The sequence below is a fragment of the Lacerta agilis genome, chromosome 7 (assembly GCF_009819535.1).
Source record: "Lacerta agilis isolate rLacAgi1 chromosome 7, rLacAgi1.pri, whole genome shotgun sequence".
Lineage (NCBI taxonomy): Eukaryota > Metazoa > Chordata > Lepidosauria > Squamata > Lacertidae > Lacerta > Lacerta agilis.
Genome location: NC_046318.1, coordinates 43,985,084 through 44,004,229, shown reverse-complemented (window position 1 = coordinate 44,004,229; position 19,146 = coordinate 43,985,084). Strand labels below are relative to the sequence as shown.

Below are 19,146 nucleotides of genomic sequence, written 5' to 3'. Positions count from 1 at the left end.
GGAAGTTATATAGCCAAAGGAACAGAAAATGTGTTGGCTCCCTTGCCAAATTATCACGTATCCCTCGCTCAGAACAGATCAGGAGGGCATCCTAATCAACAAGTTGGGCGACCTTAGTGCATTGACAATGTCAGGTCAACTTGGGAAAGTGTAGAGGCAGATCTGAATACCATTTTTTAAAAGGAAAAGGAAACAACCAACAATCCTTATAATTATCATCATCTGCTGCTTTTCCCTCTTCTGGCAAAGAAACACGCCATCCATTTGCAGAAATCGCCTGCGGAAACGTTACATCAAAACTAATCACAACGATTAAAATCAGCTTTTCTGTGCAAGAGGAGAGTAAAAAGCAAGTTGGAGGCTGGAATGAGACTGTTTTTTCCACACACAAAAAATCTGGAAAAAAATTACATGCTATATAGATATATATTTGTATGAACGTTTTGAAGGAGATCAATTTTATGCCCGTGTGATCGGTTAATTTAATTTAACTTTTATTTTGGAGATTGATTTAGACTGGAGGTAGAGACATGAGCTAATTGTATCCTGATCCTTGCCTTGAGGGGTTTCAAAGCCCCTGGAGCAACTATTCTCTGTATTTTGTTCTGTCTACCTTAGCCAAGCTATTGCATTTCTCTCTGGTATAGCGAAGAGAGCAGATCGCTGCTGGGAGAGAGAAAAATCGGAAGTGGGGAGGCAAAAAAGAGAGAGTGGGAGCAAGAAAGAGAAAGGGACTTGGGGGGAAAAAGAGAGAGATACACGCACACTTTCCGGCTTCAATGTTTCAGGTAAGATCTGACTGGGTTTGTTATTATTTGCTAAGGAGGGGATGGCTGGGACTCTGGGCGCAACTCGCTTTTACGCATGTGCCAGGCAATGGGCGAGAGCGCGGCACACTCCGAGGAGCCCAGACAAGGCGATGCACGGGCGCTGGCAAATCTCCGGTCTCCCTGCAACTGGGGTGACTCGAGTTTGCAAGGCGAGGGAAAGGAGAGAGGGCTGGGCTGCAACCGGAACGTTCCTCCTGGCAAAGGCTCTCGAACCAAGCTTTGCGCGCAACCTCCTTGCCGACCGAGCGCGCAGCGTCCAAGCGGCTACTGATTTGGAAGCGATCCCTCCTTCCCTCCCCCCCCCACCCCGTCCCTCCTCGCCGCCCCTTTCCAAAGGGTGCAGCCAATCCACCCCGCCGCGCTGCGCCGCCATGAGCTGCCGCTTTCGCAATTAGCCAGGCTGCCGCGCGCCCGCCAATGGGCCCGGCCCCGACGACGCTATTTGTCCCCCCCCCCCCCGCCGCCGCCGGGCTGGGGGTTGTGTCTGCTTCTCTTTCTCTCTTTTCGCGCCTCGCTTCCCACATTCGTTTGTTTCCGAAGAGGGTGGGGAAAGAGGGGTCGCGAGTGGAGCCTGGGTTCGTGTATTGTTCGGCGCCTCTCGCTCTGCGTCCCCCCACCCTCACCCCCGCTGGCTGCGCAAGAGAGAGACGCCATTATTTGTGTGAGGGCGCGCGCGCCCGGGCTCCGCTTTTGCCCCGGGGGTCGTTCGCTCTCCCTGTTGCAGAAAGAGGCACCTTCCCCAGTGGGCGGGCTGGCGGGGGCGCGCCGGCGCCGACGCACGAGCAAGAGGGGGCTGCCCCCGCCCTAGCCGCTGGCCCCGCCCCCTCCACAAACACGCCCGCCCGCCGCGTCCCTTCCTGTGACTCTTCAGAGTTTGAAGCGGCAATGTCCGTCACTTTTAGGCTACTGAGAACTAGCTCGCAATGGCTGAAGAGTTCGCGCAGACGCTGGCTGCCTTGGAGGGACCACTGAGGCGCCTGCTGCTCCCCGCGCAGGATCCTGAAAGGCGCCAATTCGCGCTTCCCCCTTGGCGGGCTGCTCGCGGTCGCCCTCCCCTGGCCAGCTGCCTCTAAGCGCCGGCGGGCGCCATGGTACTCGAGCCCCTCGTGGGTCTGCCGTTGTCTGGCCTTAAAGGGCCAGAGCCTCCCCTTTGGAAACCGCGCGCCTGTCTTCCCAAATACTGAAATACTCGAGTGGCTTCGCTGCCGGGTCCTGCAGCTAGTAATGGGTTGTTGCCCTGTTCTCGTCGCTCCCTAAGGCAGGCATAGGCAAACTCGCCCGCCAGATGTTTTGGGACTACAACTCCCATCATCTCTAGCTAACAGGACCAAGGCGTCTCTGCTTACCGTAATATGCGAGGCCGAGACTGTCCAAATTCACGAAACCCTCGTTCGTGGGTGGAACTCGACCGGCTCGAGCACTTAAGGGATGAATACACCCAAGTAAAAGTGTTCAAAAGTTCATCTGTTTGTGAGCCAGGCTAGGTGAAGTGGTAATAGCAAAGTGAAGTGCTAATATGCAAAGTTGTCCCCACCAAGGTGGAGTTGTGTTTGTGCTCACGTCCTGTTGACAGGCTTCCCATCTGCTTAGCCACTGTGAGAACAGATGAGTAGGGCCCACCTGAGGTATTTTGCTACCTGATGCAAAGGACAAGAAGCCATCCCCTGCACAAGAGGCAGCTGGAGTGGCAGCCGACTGTTACCTGAAATCTGGTAATGAGACAGGCTCCTCCACTGCCTCTGAGGACAGCAGGCTACCTTAGGTCCTAAGCCAGAGGGGGCATATGCACAGAGAAAACGCTGCTATCCACTGCCACTCTGATGTTAGGGCCAGATTTCCTGATGCAGCAGGACTCTTCCTGTGTTCTTAAATCACCACCCCAGAAATGTGAGGTTGCAGGTAGGATTTAAGGATACAGGTGAGGCACCATGCAATTTGAGGCATGTGCCCCATGACGCCTTGCAGTGTCTCAAATGATGCCTAGAGGGATCAAGCTGGGCTGCCACTTGGGGCCATAAAATGACCTAGATTGGTCTCATCTGATTTGAGGTTTGCAGGTCCTCAAATTGAAAATGGAGGTTGTTGGATGGAGAAAGTAGAAGAGTAAAAAGTAAACAGAGCATCCTGTATCCCAGGGACAGAGAACATCAAGCCCAGAGATCAAATGCAGCTCTTCAAGCTTCTGTATCCAGCCCTCAGAACCACACTCCTCTCTGGATTTGCTTTGCATCCAGAGTATTTTGCCTAGTTGGAATATGTCCTTGAATGCTTATAATGCCCCTTACTTGAATGGATAAGGGGGAGAGATGTCTGAGGGTGTATAAATTTGCCTACTGTGCAAAAGGCAAATCTTACTTCCATTGCTCTCCCCACTTTGTTCTCTTGCTCTGCCCATTGCTGACATGTGGCCCTCAGAAGGTTGCCTAGAAGGAAGTATGGCCCTCAGGCTGAAAATGGTTCACTATCCCTGCTCTGTCTCTTGGCATTGGCTTCTCATTGCTCTCAGCAGCTCAGCACAGTTGCCAAGAAGTTAATTGATGTAAATACTGGTATAGCTGAAATGCTCTGCAACACTCTCTCTCCTCTGAATGTATGCAAACCAGCTACTTTCAAATAAGACTTTGCTTGTTTGACTTTTTTCCCCATTAGCTTCTCCTTTTCTGTTGAAAGAAAGAGAACAGTTTTAACATCACCATTCTCTAAGAAATGTTCGCCTTCTGGTTTCAATCAACGAAGCTGGCAGACACATACAAGTTTATTTGAGCATACCCTCTGGGTACCAAGCATGCTTGGATTGTTTGAGCAAATTAAAAATGAGGAAAATGGCTTTTACCTTCTCAGCAGTTAGACTCCTTAAGAGTCCTCCTACTTTGAAAGTGGAAAAACAAACAAAACATGGTGTGGGGGAGGAAAAGAGAAGGGGATTTCTTAATGTGCCCTAACTAAGCTTTTTCATAAATGAGTAACAAGCATTTGTCTACATTACTCTTATCCATGCCATGTATGATGGAGTAACTTTCAGCTGCATGATTAATTTAAAGTTGCAAACGTACCTAAAAGTAATCCCTATTAAGCTTAGTAGGACCTACTTCTGAGAAAATGTGCTTGGACTCAAACTGTGACTGCTACTCCACTAAAGCTGGCGGTTCGAATCCCTGCGGCGGGGTGAGCTCCTGTTGCTCCTGCTCCTGCCAACCTAGCAGTTCGAAAGCACGTCAAAGTGGAAGTAGATAAATAGGTACCACTCTGGTGGGAAGGTAAACGATGTTTCTGTGCACTGAAGCGGCTTAGTCATGCTGGCCACATGACCCGGAAGCTGTCTGTGGACAAACGCCGGCTCCCTTGGCCAGTAAAGCAAGATGAGCGCCACAACCCCACAGTCGTCCGCAATTGGACCTAACGGTCAGGGGTCCCTTTACCTTTACCTTTAAGCCTCAATAAATTCAATTGGACATGGGTAGGTTTGCCCTGTAAGAAGCTCAGCTCAGTTCTGCCATTTGTAACAGTGCTTGATTATAGGCCATTAATCTCTATTCCTATCTTAACTGTATGTTAAGTTTGTCTGTGTTGAGATGAAGTATTGGTTCATAAGCTAGAGCAAGTGACAGATGTATCTTATTTTACTTTAAAGCATTGGTGAGCAAATGCCATTTAATCAGGGTCAGGATTTTCTCCACTCCCCCCCCCCAATTGTCTGGGCAAGAGCAATTGCTGGAATAGTATGAGAAGCCTAGTGGCTATGCAACTGAACTATCCCTGGTCCAAATCTCATGGCTTCCATGAACTCTCCAGGTGGCTGTAGGCAAGTCATACCCTCCCAGCCTTGCTTCCTTCTCACCCCTGCAATTTGGGGCAATAATACTACCTTACAGGAATGTTGCATAAATTACTTTGGAATAATACAAGTTAAAGCACACTGCACAGCTGAAAACATTATTCAAATACTTAAAATTTTATTACACAGGACCAAAATGTTGTAGTGTATCCACAGCCCCTAACGTGTACTCCTTTTCAGGACTCCAGAGTCTACAGTAGGAACTCTGTAAAGTTGTTTAGACACTAATTTGATGTCTTAAATGCTCTCAACCATAGTCTTAATTCATAGACTCAACCATGGTTTGTGTTCAACTTTTACTCAGAATAGACCCATTGAAACCAATACCATAACTAACTTTGGCCCATTACCAGTAATTTCAATGGGTCTACTGTGAGTAAACTTTACTTGAATACAACCCCATGTCTTCTCAGAAGTACCTGTGTCCTATTGAACTCAGTGAGGCCTGCTAAATTAGCATTGCAGCCTCACACAATCTGCCTGGTTACCTTAAGCCAAGTGTAGGAAACCTCAGACCTGGGAGCCAGATGCAGCTCTTGAGACCTCTCTTTCTGGCCTGTAGGAAACACCCTCCCAAGCCAACTCCTCACCTGTCCTGCTTTGCACCTTCCTTTGAGTGCTTTTGCCTGGCTGGAAGTGTCCTTGAAAGGTAATAATGCTCCTTGCTCACTTGGATGGAGGTTAGAGAGGAATGTGTGAATGTGAAGAAACTAGCCTACAGTATTGTAAAAAGGTAAAATTAGTATTTATTGATTTCCTCATTTTGCCTCTGGTTCCACGTACCACTGGCATGTGGCCCCCATGAAGTTGCTTAAAAGGGAATGTGGCTCCTGGAATGAAAAATGCCCCCACTTAGGGTGCCTTTCAGCATCCTTCGTATATGTTCAAGTGCCATTGTTGTTGTTGTTGTTGTTCAGTTGTTCAGTCGTGTCCGACTCTTCGTGACCCCATGGACCAGAGTACGCCAGGCACGCCTATCCTTCACTGCCTCTCGCAGTTTGGCCAAACTCATGTTAGTAGCTTCAAGAACACTGTCCAACCATCTCATCCTCTGTCGTCCCCTTCTCCTTGTGCCCTCCATCTTTCCCAACATCAGGGTCTTTTCTAGGGATTCTTCTCTTCTCATGAGGTGGCCAAAGTACTGGAGCCTCAACTTCAGGATCTGTCCTTCTAGTGAGTACTCAGGGCTGATTTCTTTGAGAATGGATAGGTTTGATCTTCTTGCAGTCCACGGGACTCTCAAGAGTCTCCTCCAGCACCATAATTCAAAAGCATCAATTCTACGGCGATCAGCCTTCTTTATGGTCCAGCTCTCACTTCCGTACATTACTACTGGGAAAACCATAGCTTTAACTATACGGACCTTTGTCGGCAAGGTGATGTCTTTGCTTTTTAAGATGCTGTCTAGGTTTGTCATTGTTTTTCTCCCAAGAAGCAGGCGTCTTCTGATTTCGTGACTGCTGTCACCATCTGCAGTGATCATGGAACCCAAGAAAGTGAAATCTCTCACTGCCTCCATTTCTTCCCCTTCTATCTGCCAGGAGGTGATGGGACCAGTGGCCATGATCTTAGTTTTTTTGATGTTGAGCTTCAGACCATATTTTGCGCTCTCTTCTTTCACCCTCATTAAAAGGTTCTTCAATTCTTCCTCACTTTCTGCCATCAAGGTAGTATCATCAGCATATCTGAGGTTGTTGATATTTTTTCCGGCAATCTTAATTCCGGTTGGGGATTCATCCAGTCCAGCCTTTCGCATGATGTATTCTGCATATAAGTTAAATAAGCAGGGAGACAATATACAGCCTTGTCGTACTCCTTTCCCAATTTTGAACCAATCAGTTGTTCCATATCCAGTTCTAACTGTAGCTTCTTGTCCCACATAGAGATTTCTCAGGAGGCAAATGAGGTGATCCGGCACTCCCATTTCTTTAACAACTTGCCATAGTTTGCTGTGGTCAACACAGTCAAATGCTTTTGCATAATCAATGAAGCAGAAGTAGATGTTTTTCTGGAACTCTCTGGCTTTCTCCATAATCCAGCGCATGTTTGCAATTTGGTCTCTGGTTCCTCTGCCCCTTCGAAATCCAGCTTGCACTTCTGGGAGTTCTCGGTCCACATACTGCTTAAGCCTGCCTTGTAGAATTTTAAGCATAACCTTGCTAGCGTGTGAAATGAGTGCAATTGTGCGGTAGTTGGAGCATTCTTTGGCACTGCCCTTCTTTGGGATTGGGATGTAGACTGATCTTCTCCAATCCTCTGGCCACTGCTGAGTTTTCCAAACTTGCTGGCATATTGAGTGCAGCACCTTAACAGCATCCTCTTTTAAAATTTTAAATAGTTCAGCTGGAATATCATCACTTCCACTGGCCTTGTTGTTAGCAAGGCTTTCTAAGGCCCATTTGACTTCACTCTCCAGGATGTCTGGCTCAAGGTCAGCAACCACATTTCCTGGGGTGTATGAGACCTCCATATCTTTCTGGTATAATTCCTCTGTGTATTCTTGCCACCTCTTCTTGATGTCTTCTGCTTCTGTTAGGTCCTTTCCACTTTTGTCCTTAATTGTGGTAATCTTTGTACGAAATGTTCCTTTCATATCTCCAATTTTCTTGAATAAATCTCTGGTTTTTCCCATTCTGTTATTTTCCTCTATTTGCCATTAACAATCTGTAAATCCTGGCCCTTCATAGGTGCTTGTTAAACCACTTATAAAATATTATTTTTCTTGTAATGTTCACACTTGCTTGGGAAGTCCCATTAATATGTAAGAATCCATTCCATTATTTTTGGATAGTTCCATTTTGCTTCCAAACTGATATGCTCTTGGCACCTGAATTTGTAATTAGAGGAAAGGATGAAGATTGTTTCTGAATACTGTAAACATTTCTAACAGCCAGCCCTAAAATGATTGAAATTTGGGGCAGAAAGCTAACTTCCAGTCACTGCCTCTTTAATTTTAGAAACCACATGCTATTTACTGGCCCTCAAGTATATAAATAGTACAATTCTATATACGTTTACTCAGAAGTAAGTCTCATTAAATTAGATGGAGCAAACTCCCAGGTAAGTATCTTATCAGATTGCAGCCTAAAGAGGCTACTTGTTTCAAACCCTACTCCAAAGCACTCTGGAATAAATACTATAGCTTTGTAATTTGATTTATTTTTGACATTTTGATCTGGCTGGCATACAAGAAACTGTTAGGCAAATGCTTTGTGATCCTGGATGTAAAGGTTTGTACACAAGAATTAGAATGCTGGTGACCTTTTGATCATTCAGCTATAAAATCGAATCACCAAAACTGATCAGACATAATGCAGAAGCTTTGGAAATGAAGGCAAGTTCCTTTTTGCCCAGTTTCCACTCAGCTTCAAAAAAAACTGATGCCAATTGAGTTAAACCGCACACTTAGGAGGACAGTTAAAACTAATTCACTCTGAGAGACACTTACTGAAATTTAATATCACATATTCAAAACGACTGCAGTGATTTTGGTGTATTAATTATGCCTCGAGCACAACACAAAATGTTCTAGCACACACTAGAGGTCTCTCTTGTAGCTAAGATATATCTGTGTTTACAGTTCTTTCTAATCTGAGTTTGAGCATTGCCAGCTAGGACTGCAATCTAAAATAATATCATTGCCAGTGCTTATATATATATATATATATATATATATATATATATATATACATACATACATACTAGTGGGTGGAGAATCACACCTACAATTATCGATTCAGTGCACAAACATAATCATGAAATATAGCACTTTAAAAAAAATCTGTTGCAAACAAATTGCTAGGAATAACTCTTCTGAGTTAATACTGGGTGTTCAGGGTATCATAGTATGCATACTGACAAATCAATCAGTGTTGATCCAGCTATCCCTTAACAAGGGTTTAGCATCTTTTTGTGTATACAAAAGGAATGTATTTCCATTAAACTTGAAGATAGGTAATGGGTAGGTTTATTTATTTTCCTTCACTGCATATGTGCAATGAAGTAGTGATACTAATTCTTGTTAACACTAGTCAATATGGAACCAAAGGGGTGGCAATCATTCCAGATCAACTGAAAGGGTGGTAAGGTCCCCCTCGCATAAACCAATGACAATGCTCTGGCAAAGAGTGGCAAATGGATGCATTTATCCAGAGCTTATGGGCTTGGATTCTATGGTCATACAATAACAGGATTACAATTTAGTCACTGGTAGGATTGTCAACTTCACAATCCGCCCCGCTTTCTCGCCTTGACAGCAACCTCGTTAGCAGATGGTAAAAGTGTTCATGACAGCCCTTTCCATGCATACATTCCACACGTGAGATGGGACTATGCGCCTCCCCTCTGTATGACTGAAACATTCTGTTTCAGTGTAGATGTCTTGGAAAGCAGCAGTTTGATACAATGAAGGCTCCCATTCATTAACAGTATCCACATATGAGATGGAAAACTTGTATTATTGTACAAGAAAGAATGTAAGAGGAGGAAACTTCCTTTTCAAAAAGAAAGAGCTTCATGTACATTTGTGGTTGGAATTGAGTTGATTCCCATGACAATGAAATCTGAAGGGAAAGAGCCAGTGGTTCTTCATAGATGGACTATTTTAACAGGAGAAACTTTCACAATTACAAGTGATGCCATATTGTATCAACCTGGCCTTGCTGGTCTGGATTCCAAAACACCTTCAGTGCATAAGCATAGTAAAGTCCTTGAGATATGCACCTGTTTAAAATTTCCAAAGCTATTAAAAGTTTTTTTTTCAAGTGCAACTAAATTAGAAGCAAGAGAAATGCTCTCTTCTCCTATATCAACGGTGCTTTCTTTGCAACATGTTCAACTCCACCTCGCTTTTGAGGGGAGAAAGCTCAGTCAGAAAGAAAATTCCCTCTTAAGATGGCTGCTGTTACTTTTTTGGGATGGCCTTTGTTGCGGTTTTTATAGCGCCAAATTGGATTACCTTCGGGGAGGGGGGCAGTGTCATTGTTTTTACAGAGAAATGCAATTTTTAAAGTGTTTGGATATGACTTCTTTCTATCACACACTGGGCAGCAGTTTCTCTTCATGTTCTGTGTCTCATTCAGCCTTAATATAACACAGTTGCTAATACACCGAGAATTAATTTGCCTTACTCTATTAAAATGCATTATTCCCTTGTCCTACTTTTCATAGACTATAATCTCATTTTGCCTGTTTGGAAGGAATTAATCTAAAATGCACACTTTATTCTAACTTTGTCAGTTTACGTTAGGTATGCACAAACACAGAGCCACCCACCTTTGCTCTTAAGGAGCAAAAGATTGAGGAGTAATAAAAACTTGCATTGGTTTTGGAAATCTTATGTCTTTATTTTATGAAATGCTGCTCATATGTTTTGCATAATACTATATGTTAATATGAAACGTCTGAATTAACTAGCCTGAATTTTAATTGTTCTTAAGATCAGCATGCGGTTCTTCCTATCTTTTATTCAGCAGTCCAGTTGAATTCATCTGTTACACAATTGATCCAAAATGCTTATTAAAGTATACATATACTGTGGATCCATGGAGTCACTGAAGACAAGATTGTGGCTTTTAATAGCATTTCCTCTTGTTTCGTATACAAATGTATCTACTGAAAACAAAAGATGCAATCCACTGGGAAACAATGATTACTAAATGTTGTTGGACTGCACCACCAAATTCTTGGACTAGGGTCTCCAATGTGCCTACTGATGGCATGACACTACTAGACACCCCCTTCGGTGCCTGCCAGGTGCCAGTGGTAAGAATGGCTAGAAATAAAAGCCCAGGTCTGCAGCTGCCCTGCCCTCTGCCCATTCCCCAGAATGCCTCCAGACCCCTAGCAGAGGTATCTGGAGGCTGGTGCCTGGCTTTCCACTCCTGCAAAACTCCTCATGGAAGCAGGATGGGAGTGTTTTGTGTTTGAAGGGAGAACCTTTATGGGTTGCCTGCTTTTTGTTGTTTGTGGGTGGGTGTGTTTTGCCTGCTTCGGGGGCTCCTTAGGTGTTTTTCCATTTGGAGGTGTTTTTTCAGCTTTCTTGCTGCTTGGAAATGTTGTTGGGCAGTGTCTGGCCTGTTTTTGCTCTTTGGGGTTGTATTGCCTCCTTTTTATTATGCTTATTTTGCAAGATATTGGGTTTTTGGGGATGTTTAGTCTGTTTGATCCCCGCCCATTTTTCTTTTCTGAAAATGTTTTTTGTGTGTGACTGTGGCAGTTTCTTAGATTTTCCAAATGTACCCCCAGACCCAAAACAGATGGGGGGCTCTTTTCAAAGTTGTAGCTTTTATGTCTGGTTCCCTACTTGGTACATATTCCATGAACTCATGTAATGATGTTAAAAAAGAGAGTTCATATTACTATTTTCTGTAGATGATAGAAAATAAATCCATTGTCAATAAGCCATTTGTTATAATACTAGAGCAGGAAACAGAGGGCTGTCTATGTTTGGGGTAGGCATTTCTGCTGCCCCTCAGCCAGGCAGACCAAGAATTAGAAACCTGCAAACTGGTAGGGATTCAGTGGATCATAGAATCAAATCCCCTGCTCTAAAGCAGAACTTTTTCCATGATTGTGTAAATGAAATGCAGGCTTTCGAATTAAAGCAAGATCACATCTTGCTTGCTTTTGCAAGGAAAGGGAGAAGGAAGGGAATGAAGAAAAAATGAATATTGAAAAATTCAGATCTCATTCATGAACTCATTAGCTTTAAGCATTCCACTGTTCTCTTAGCCTAGCCCCATAAATGTAAAGGTAAAGGGACCCTGAACATTAGGTCCAGTCGCGGACGACTGGGGTTGCAGTGCTCATCTGGCTTTATTGGCCAAGGGAGCCAGCGTACAGCTTCTGGGTCATATGGCCAGCATGACTAAGCCGCTTCTGGCGAACCAGAGCAGCGCATGGAAACGCTGTTTACCTTCCCGCCGGAGCGGTACCATTTATCTACTTGCACTTTGACGTGCTTTCAAACTGCTAGGTTAGGAGGAGCAGGAACCGAGCAATGGGAGCTCACTCCGTCGCAGGGATTCGAACCACCAACCTTCTGATCAGCAAGCCCTAGGCTCTGTGGTTTAACCCACAGCGCCACCCGTGTCCCTATACTTATTCCATACTTAAAGTCAAATCTGCATTATGGGTATAATACAGGCTTGTATTCTAAAAATGTTGTATTACTGAACACATGTGAAGCACTTAGTATTTACAGATAGCATTTCTAGTATTCAATGTGTTACTGTTTTATTCAACTCTGCCCTCTGAGATTCTGAGGGTCACTTCACACAACACCTGCAGAAGCCATGAATGTTCTGATCTGCATGTATGCCTGAAATTGCCACCGCGCTACCTTATATGCCTTTATACTACACACTATAGTCCTACTGTGTGTGAAAGAGGCACACAGTAAGAATGCAAAGTATGAAGCAGTCCTAAGAGGAGGCAATTTGACTGAGTTGTTGAGCATTTGAGGGCAAGAGGAGTTTAGATCCCCTTATCACTTCCCTCCTGGCATTTTGACAAATCCTGCCACTCAGGAGTTCTTTCCGCTACAGGTGATGTTGCTGCAGGATAAAGCAGTCGCTGCAAATGAATGGATTCCCCTCAGATTTTCAGTTTACAAACAGGACTCTTTGGCCATCTTGCACCTTAGGTGACTGTGTGACTATTTCATAACTCTGGCAGTGGACTCGATTTGCTTTTCCACTCAAGGAGCGGTCCACATGCATATTTACCAGCGGTTTCCCGACATTAAGTTAGACGTCCTCCTTCACTGAAATTGGAGGAGTGGTGTTGGTCATTGCAATTCTCTTTCAGATCAGTTTAATGTCTTTTAAACATGCAATCAAGGGTTAGTTTTCTTGTGAGTGATAAGGCATAAAATTACTTTTACTACAAAAAAGTACATCACAGAATGTTTGCCATTTGAATACAGTTTTGCATCCTCTGCTTGTGGAATGCCCTCCCTAGTGAGGTGGGTCTGCCCTCCCTCCCTACTGATTTTCAGGACAAATTTTAAAACATTCCTCTTTTCCCAGGCATTTGATGGCTGAAATTTGTTCCTGTCAACCTTGAGATAGGCTGAGAGAATGTGGTGGTTTTTTAAAAAAACCTGTTTTTAGAACATTTTAAATGTTGCTTTAATGGTGTGTTTGCTGCTCTGGGCTCCTTTGGAAGAAGAATGAAATATAAATTGAAATAATAATAATAATAATAATAATAATAATAATAATAATAATATACCACCTACTTGCATAAATTATTTAAGATTTTTTTCGGTTCCTTTTTGGTACTTCTGTGATTGCAGGTGGCAGGTTATGCCTTTTACTTTAGAAACCCAAGCACTTAACAGAGCAATCCTATCCTGCTGGGGCTAAAATTATGCTGCTGCTGCACTAGCAAAATAGCTCACATATCCTGTATGGGAGAGAGAAACATGGGAGAGAGATACAGAGAGGGGAAAGAATAATTAAGAAATTGGCAGCAGCACTACTAGGATGTTGCAGAGACAATAGCACCACATTGCCCAGAAACAAAGGGTGACAACCCACACATGCCAATTAAGAGGTGGCCGTACCTTGGCACAATATTCACAGTGGTTCCACAGTACCCCAAAAAATGATCCCCAGCAGAACAGGCAGCAAGTATGCAGCTCTCTAGAGGTCTCAGGCAGCCTTTCAGGAAGGAGTCTAAGACATACACACACCCATACCATACCATACCATACTCTGTCCACAAGCAGGCCAGACTTAGGACCCAAGCAGCTTCCCTCAGAGCAGCCCGTGGAACCAATTTCCACCCATTTTTGCCAGTTCTGATGGGCCAGCTATTTATTTTTATTATTTTTTAAATCCCATTGAAGTGAATGGGAGGAAAAATCTTCAGTCCAGATTTGTGGCTGGTGGAAAGTTGTGCCATCGGTGAAGGCATCACACATCTTTCCCATCATGCTGTCCACTTCCCACACATGACTCACCCCCCACCCCACCCCATTTCAGCCATTCCTTGGGTGTATTGAAGAAACTTCACCAACATGTCCATATATTTGTAACTGTCCTACTGGTATGGCAAGGACACTTGCCAGATCCTAAAGCCCCTGAGCTGGTGTAACAATCTTGCGGGTTTTTTGCCCATCTCTGAAGGAACTGGTGTCAGGATCACTTTACACTGTTTCGTACCAGTTGAAGAAAATAGTGGTGCACATTGTTTGTGAGAGGGATCCCGTGGCATCAAAAGGAGAAGTATTTGCACTGAAATATTTGTATACTTGCTGAAAATGGCAATATTGGTCTGATGGAATGTTGTTGAAATGCCCATTGAACTTTTGGTGTGTGTGTATTTTTTAAAAGATATTCAGAATTGTAACTGATGGGAAAGAAATTCAGATTGGCACCTTGATCCTGGTAACTTGCTTTGGCATTGCAGGCAGTGTGTAACTGATGTGTCCTTGACATGCTGTACATACGCCCTCAGCTTAAGCACTGATTTGACGGCCCCACAGGTCTTGGGGCTAAACTGTCCCCTTTGGTAATGCTGACTGTCAGTCTTTAGTCTCCAGAACAAAGACCTCTTAGCTTGTAGTCCAATAAGAATGCATCCATCTCTTATCTGCTTGAACCCCTCTCAGTGATGGCCGTCACACTGAGAATTGATTCACCAAAATGTTCTGCAAGTAGCTGCTTGCTTAAGTAACTAATGTATACCATATGAGGTTTTTTGAGTAATAACCTAGTTTTGAGTGACCTAGAGTAGTGCCATCTTCAATTAAGCTAATAAGTCATACTTGAGATCAGTGGTGCTAGAACAAAGATCAGCAATTGCCAACCCCAATTGTCAATTCCAAAGACAAAGGAGGGGACTGGCAGTGGGGTGGCAGCTGTCTATTTTTGTGTGAGGAGTAGAGATGCATAACCTGTGGCCCAGGATCTCATGTAACCCCTGATTTCATTTTACAGAACCTCTGAAATCTCTTGAAATGACCCTATTCTTCCATTCCATCGCCCTTCCTTTTTCCCATTTGTTTTGTCCTTATTTTTCTGGACTTTCAAAGTGTTCCCCCTTTCCTATCTATTTAGTTTCAAAATATGTTGCCCCCTATATGCCTGCCAACCGAGAATAAGATTTAATGCACTGCATCAGCAGGGCCCACCCCAAAACATTTTGCTGCCTGAGCTGCAATGGTAAATTATTCCGTCCTTCAGCCCTGCAAGTCAAGGTGTATGATACCCAACATCAAACACATTTTTTGGCATCTTGAGGGACAGAATTTCACAAGCAGCTCTCCCCGGGAGTAACAGTGTGACAGCAACAAAGTATTACTGCCCTTTCTTAAAATCCAAAATTGGCTGCCTGAGGCAGTTCTTTCCACTCTCCCTAATTGTAGAGCTGGCTCTTCATGAAAGCTTATGTCATAAGTTGCCTATTTGGGAGCAAGCTCCACTGAACACAGCAATGCTTACTCTTTAGTAAACATGCATAGAAATACTTTGTAAATGTAACTGCTTTCTAACATGCCTAAACCTGTGAGGTCTTTGGATAGATCCAGAATTAAAGGAGTTGGGGTGTGTGTGTGTGTGTGTTTCAAAGCATTTCTTGAGAACTGCTTAGAGATTTTATTACAATCAAGGGGTATATACATTTTGTTGAATAAATAAATATACATACCCAAACAGCAACGACCACACCACATAAGACTTTTTTTTAATGAGTTAGAGAGGGATATAGGTTACTGCATTTTGGTATAGTAGAGTCACCATATATATATATATATATATATATATATATATATATATATATAGTCCAACAACTGCTTTGAACTTGGAGGCAGGGAAGAAGCAAAGGAGGAAATTAAACTCCTTCAACTCAGCATGGGACTTTTTATGTACTGGCATAATGAGTTGCAGAAGGTATGCATACTCCTGAACCAACAATGCAGCAGGAAGGCAAGAGCAAAATAAATAAATAAAATGAAAGGAAGGGAGCAAGTAACCTTCAGGAAATTGAATTCTAGCCTTGGTGAGACCAGTCTGAAAAGAAAAGGGGGGGGAGCCAGGGAAATCTTTAGATATTTGAAATCTGGAAAGGGAATGGATAAAAGGTTGTCAGTGCAGAGAGGTTCTGTGATGCAATACTACTAGGCAATGGATGCTGTGAATCCTGCCTTTACTTCCTTTTGCTGAGGAGGCCACAAACAGGAGTTATGCCTTCATTGGTGGCCACCCTTTGCTCCAACCCTCTTACTCAGCCTTCTCCTGTCTCTTGTGCTGTTTAGTCTGAAGCATTTGCTAGTGCCAAGACTGTTGTGATCCTCAGGTAGGCTGGATTCCACTATTTGGAAATCAATGATATAGTGGTGCTAGGTATGAGAAACAATTAGCAGTTAGTATTCTGGATGCCTGTTGATGTCTCTCCCCACCCCACCACCCTGGATCAAAGTAAATAACTTTCATTTACTTTTTTCTGTTGTGGGTGTATGATGTGTTAGGGGAGGTGCAGTATCTCTGGTGGGAGACATGTTGTGCTCTTTCTGGGTAGTTCGTCCATGAGTGGTTTCTCCCTCTGCAGCCAAGCTGGTGCCAAACATATTGCTCTGCTTTCATTTGGACCACAACAGTGAGGCTGTGAGGAGGGTCTTGCCATCTGGGCAGCCCAGAACCACCATACACACTGCCCAAGCTTGTGGCCCAGAGATGTAAATGTGGGCCTGGTTGCTGCATGGGGGGTTGGGGGGTTGGATAGAGAATTCACTGTTGTTAGTGGATGCTTCTTGAACAATAGGCTATGTGAATGAAAGCTGCCATAATAAAAGACAGAATTAGTAATATCCTAATGGGCAATGTTTGAAAAACCTTTTGCCTCCCAGAGAAGCAATTGCCCCCCATAGCAACTGCCATAGATGAACATGTTTTTAAGAAATGGCACATACCAACAGAATTGCCCAGTTCATCTTTCAAGCAATCCACTTTAGAAGATTATGAAACAAGGAGATACAATTCATTAGAGTGTCCAGTTCTGAAAAGTGGGTTTCTTTAGGGAAAGTGGAGAAGATGATTGAACAAAATAAGAAGGTAGATTAACATGGTTTCAGCAAAACAAAACAAAAATACACGTACACTTGCAGTTTAAAAATCTTAGCTGGGTTTTGGTTTTACTAAGGATGTTTATTCTTGAAAAGCTGCACAAAACATTGTTCACTGTAGATGTGAAAGGTGAAGAAATCTAGGCCAAGTAGGCTTTGTATTCTAGAGAGCAAACTAGAAAATTGACAGAAGCTGGTTCATTAGTTCTTCAGAAGTATTAGCTAAGACAAGGTGGAGAACTTTTTCAGCCTGAGGACTGCATTCCCTCCTGGGCAATTTCCTGGGCACCTTATGCCAGTAGTTGGTGGGGCCAGAGGAAAAAACGAGCAGAGCAATGCAAGCTAATTTAGATCACAATCTTGTGTGCCTTTCATTTTTGAATAAATATAGAGTGTTGTGAGTGTTGTGAGTGGATGAAATTGTCTGTTCTAAAGTGCAAGGAAAGGATCCACACCTCATCCCATCATCATTTAATATGTACCCTGTAAAATAGTATATACTTAATAGATAGACATCAAGGTTTTTGCAAGAGTTAAGGGCATAAACAGCTAAATCAACAAAAGACTCCTTAATTTATTTTTTAAAATTATTTGCAAATATAATAAATCAGTAGATTGCCAGTTATTCCATTGCAACTTTGTGATTAAGCTGCCCTTTCATTTAAGAAAGTTTCTCTCTCTATTTTTCCAGTTAATCACAGCCAATTTTTTAAAACCAACTCTTTGTTTTTCCTGAACCCTGATAACGTTTAACTGGAGATGTTGAGTACTAAGGCTAGGGCCGTATTCGTTATCTGCTAGGACCCACCCATTTGAAAGTGCCCCAGGTGGCAGAGGTTTTTTGAGGGGAGGGGATAATATTATAGAGCTCAGCTCATGTGGTATCATATAAAAAGGCTATAATCAAAGCCTAATATGCGTAGGAAAACTGTTACAGTCATACTACACATTTATTGCAAGAACTCCAATTGAATTTGGCTGAAGCCAATATTGAATACCTGCTGTTCATTGCTGTTATGTAGTTTGTTACAAATCACCTTCAGCACTATTTTGTTGTGGAAACATGATGTACAAATAAAGTGATTGATCTCATTGTTTGATTGAATAAATGGTGTCAGACCAACTTTAGACTTGCAAGGGAAGAAAAGCCAGAAATAAGTCTAGGAAATAGAAAAAAGGGTGCAATGCTAACCCCTGACTGGCAGCAGTGGGGCTTGATGGAACAGCACAAATTGCACCAGCTTGGGGAGGGGCTTTCCATTACCATGCCTGCTTCCAGACTGGAGCAGCAGAAAGGCCTTGTTCAGGCCTGTTATGGTCATGTGACAGAAGCAGTGAATCCAGTGCTGAGTCCCATTTCCCTCCCCTGAATTAACCAGTGTTGGGGTTTTTCTGCTAACCACTGCCAGCTGAGATGCTGCCAGAAGTAGCTTCTACCTGACATTTGGATGGACCAATTGGCAGGACAGGGGGGCATTCAGATCATAGGTACGAATCACTATAAAGTCCTTCAAAGGGCTAAATGCTCCCATGCCCTTCTCCCAGGTACCAGCCACCACCATACAGAGGCAGAGGCAGATTTAGGACAGAGCAACTGGTTCCACCATGCTGGTCACTGCGCCTAGGGGGCGCTGCTGGGTGTCACAACTGTTACGTAGTGAATTGAGCCGAACAGAAGGCGAGAGACAGGGCAGTGAATTTTGGCCTTGCACAGGGCACCGCTGAAATTTGAAAGACCAAAGTCTGCCCCTAATGGCAGGGGCCTATATTGTCCTTAGATGTAGTGTAGAATTCTTAGATGATTATTGAAGTATTCTGATTTCAGGTCATTTAGGGCTTTAAAGGTCAAAATGAGCACCTTGTATTCTGCATGCTGCCTGTGAAAATGTGGTTTATTTTTAAGTCTGCTCTTTCGTGTACTATGAAATACTGTAATAAAAATCCAACATCCATCTGAAAAGTGATAGTTGTCTAAATTTCATCTCTCCACAAGGAACATAGTTCTCCTCTATAATCAACTACAATTTCAGAGTATCTGCAGGCACCTGGTGTTCATAGGAGAAGCAGGGAGTGTCCAGTCACAAGTTCACGTCAAGTAGAGAACGTACAGGACCCTGGACAGCTCCAAGGGGCCCAAGACAGCTACAAGAGAAATTACACCTGTGGTAAGCTAGAGCCCACTAAGCCTTATGTAGGCTGACCCTGGACCTCAAGTGTGGTGGGTTCTGCCTCCCTGGGTGAGAGGACTGTCTTATTAAAGGAACCTTGCCATCTTTTGTAGACTCTGGCTTCTGCAAACCAGGAAGACAGGCAGTTTTACCTTTTGCCCTTTGAAGTATTGCCTGATGTTCTATGTTGCTCTCAATTCATTTGAAATAAATAAACCTGTTCCTTAGTTTTAACAGGAAATC

General features: G+C 43.6%; 1 protein-coding gene across 1 annotated transcript in view; it reads left to right on the top strand.

The window, feature by feature from the left end:
* The first annotated feature begins 641 nt into the window (after positions 1–641).
* Positions 642–19,146, top strand: part of KCTD1 (potassium channel tetramerization domain containing 1) — a 75,035-nt gene continuing 56,530 nt past the window's right edge. Inside the window, exon 1 of the mRNA XM_033155075.1 lies at positions 642–788. Coding sequence (XP_033010966.1) covers positions 780–788 — 9 coding nt within the window. The 5' untranslated portion in view covers positions 642–779. The remainder of the gene's footprint in view (positions 789–19,146) is intronic.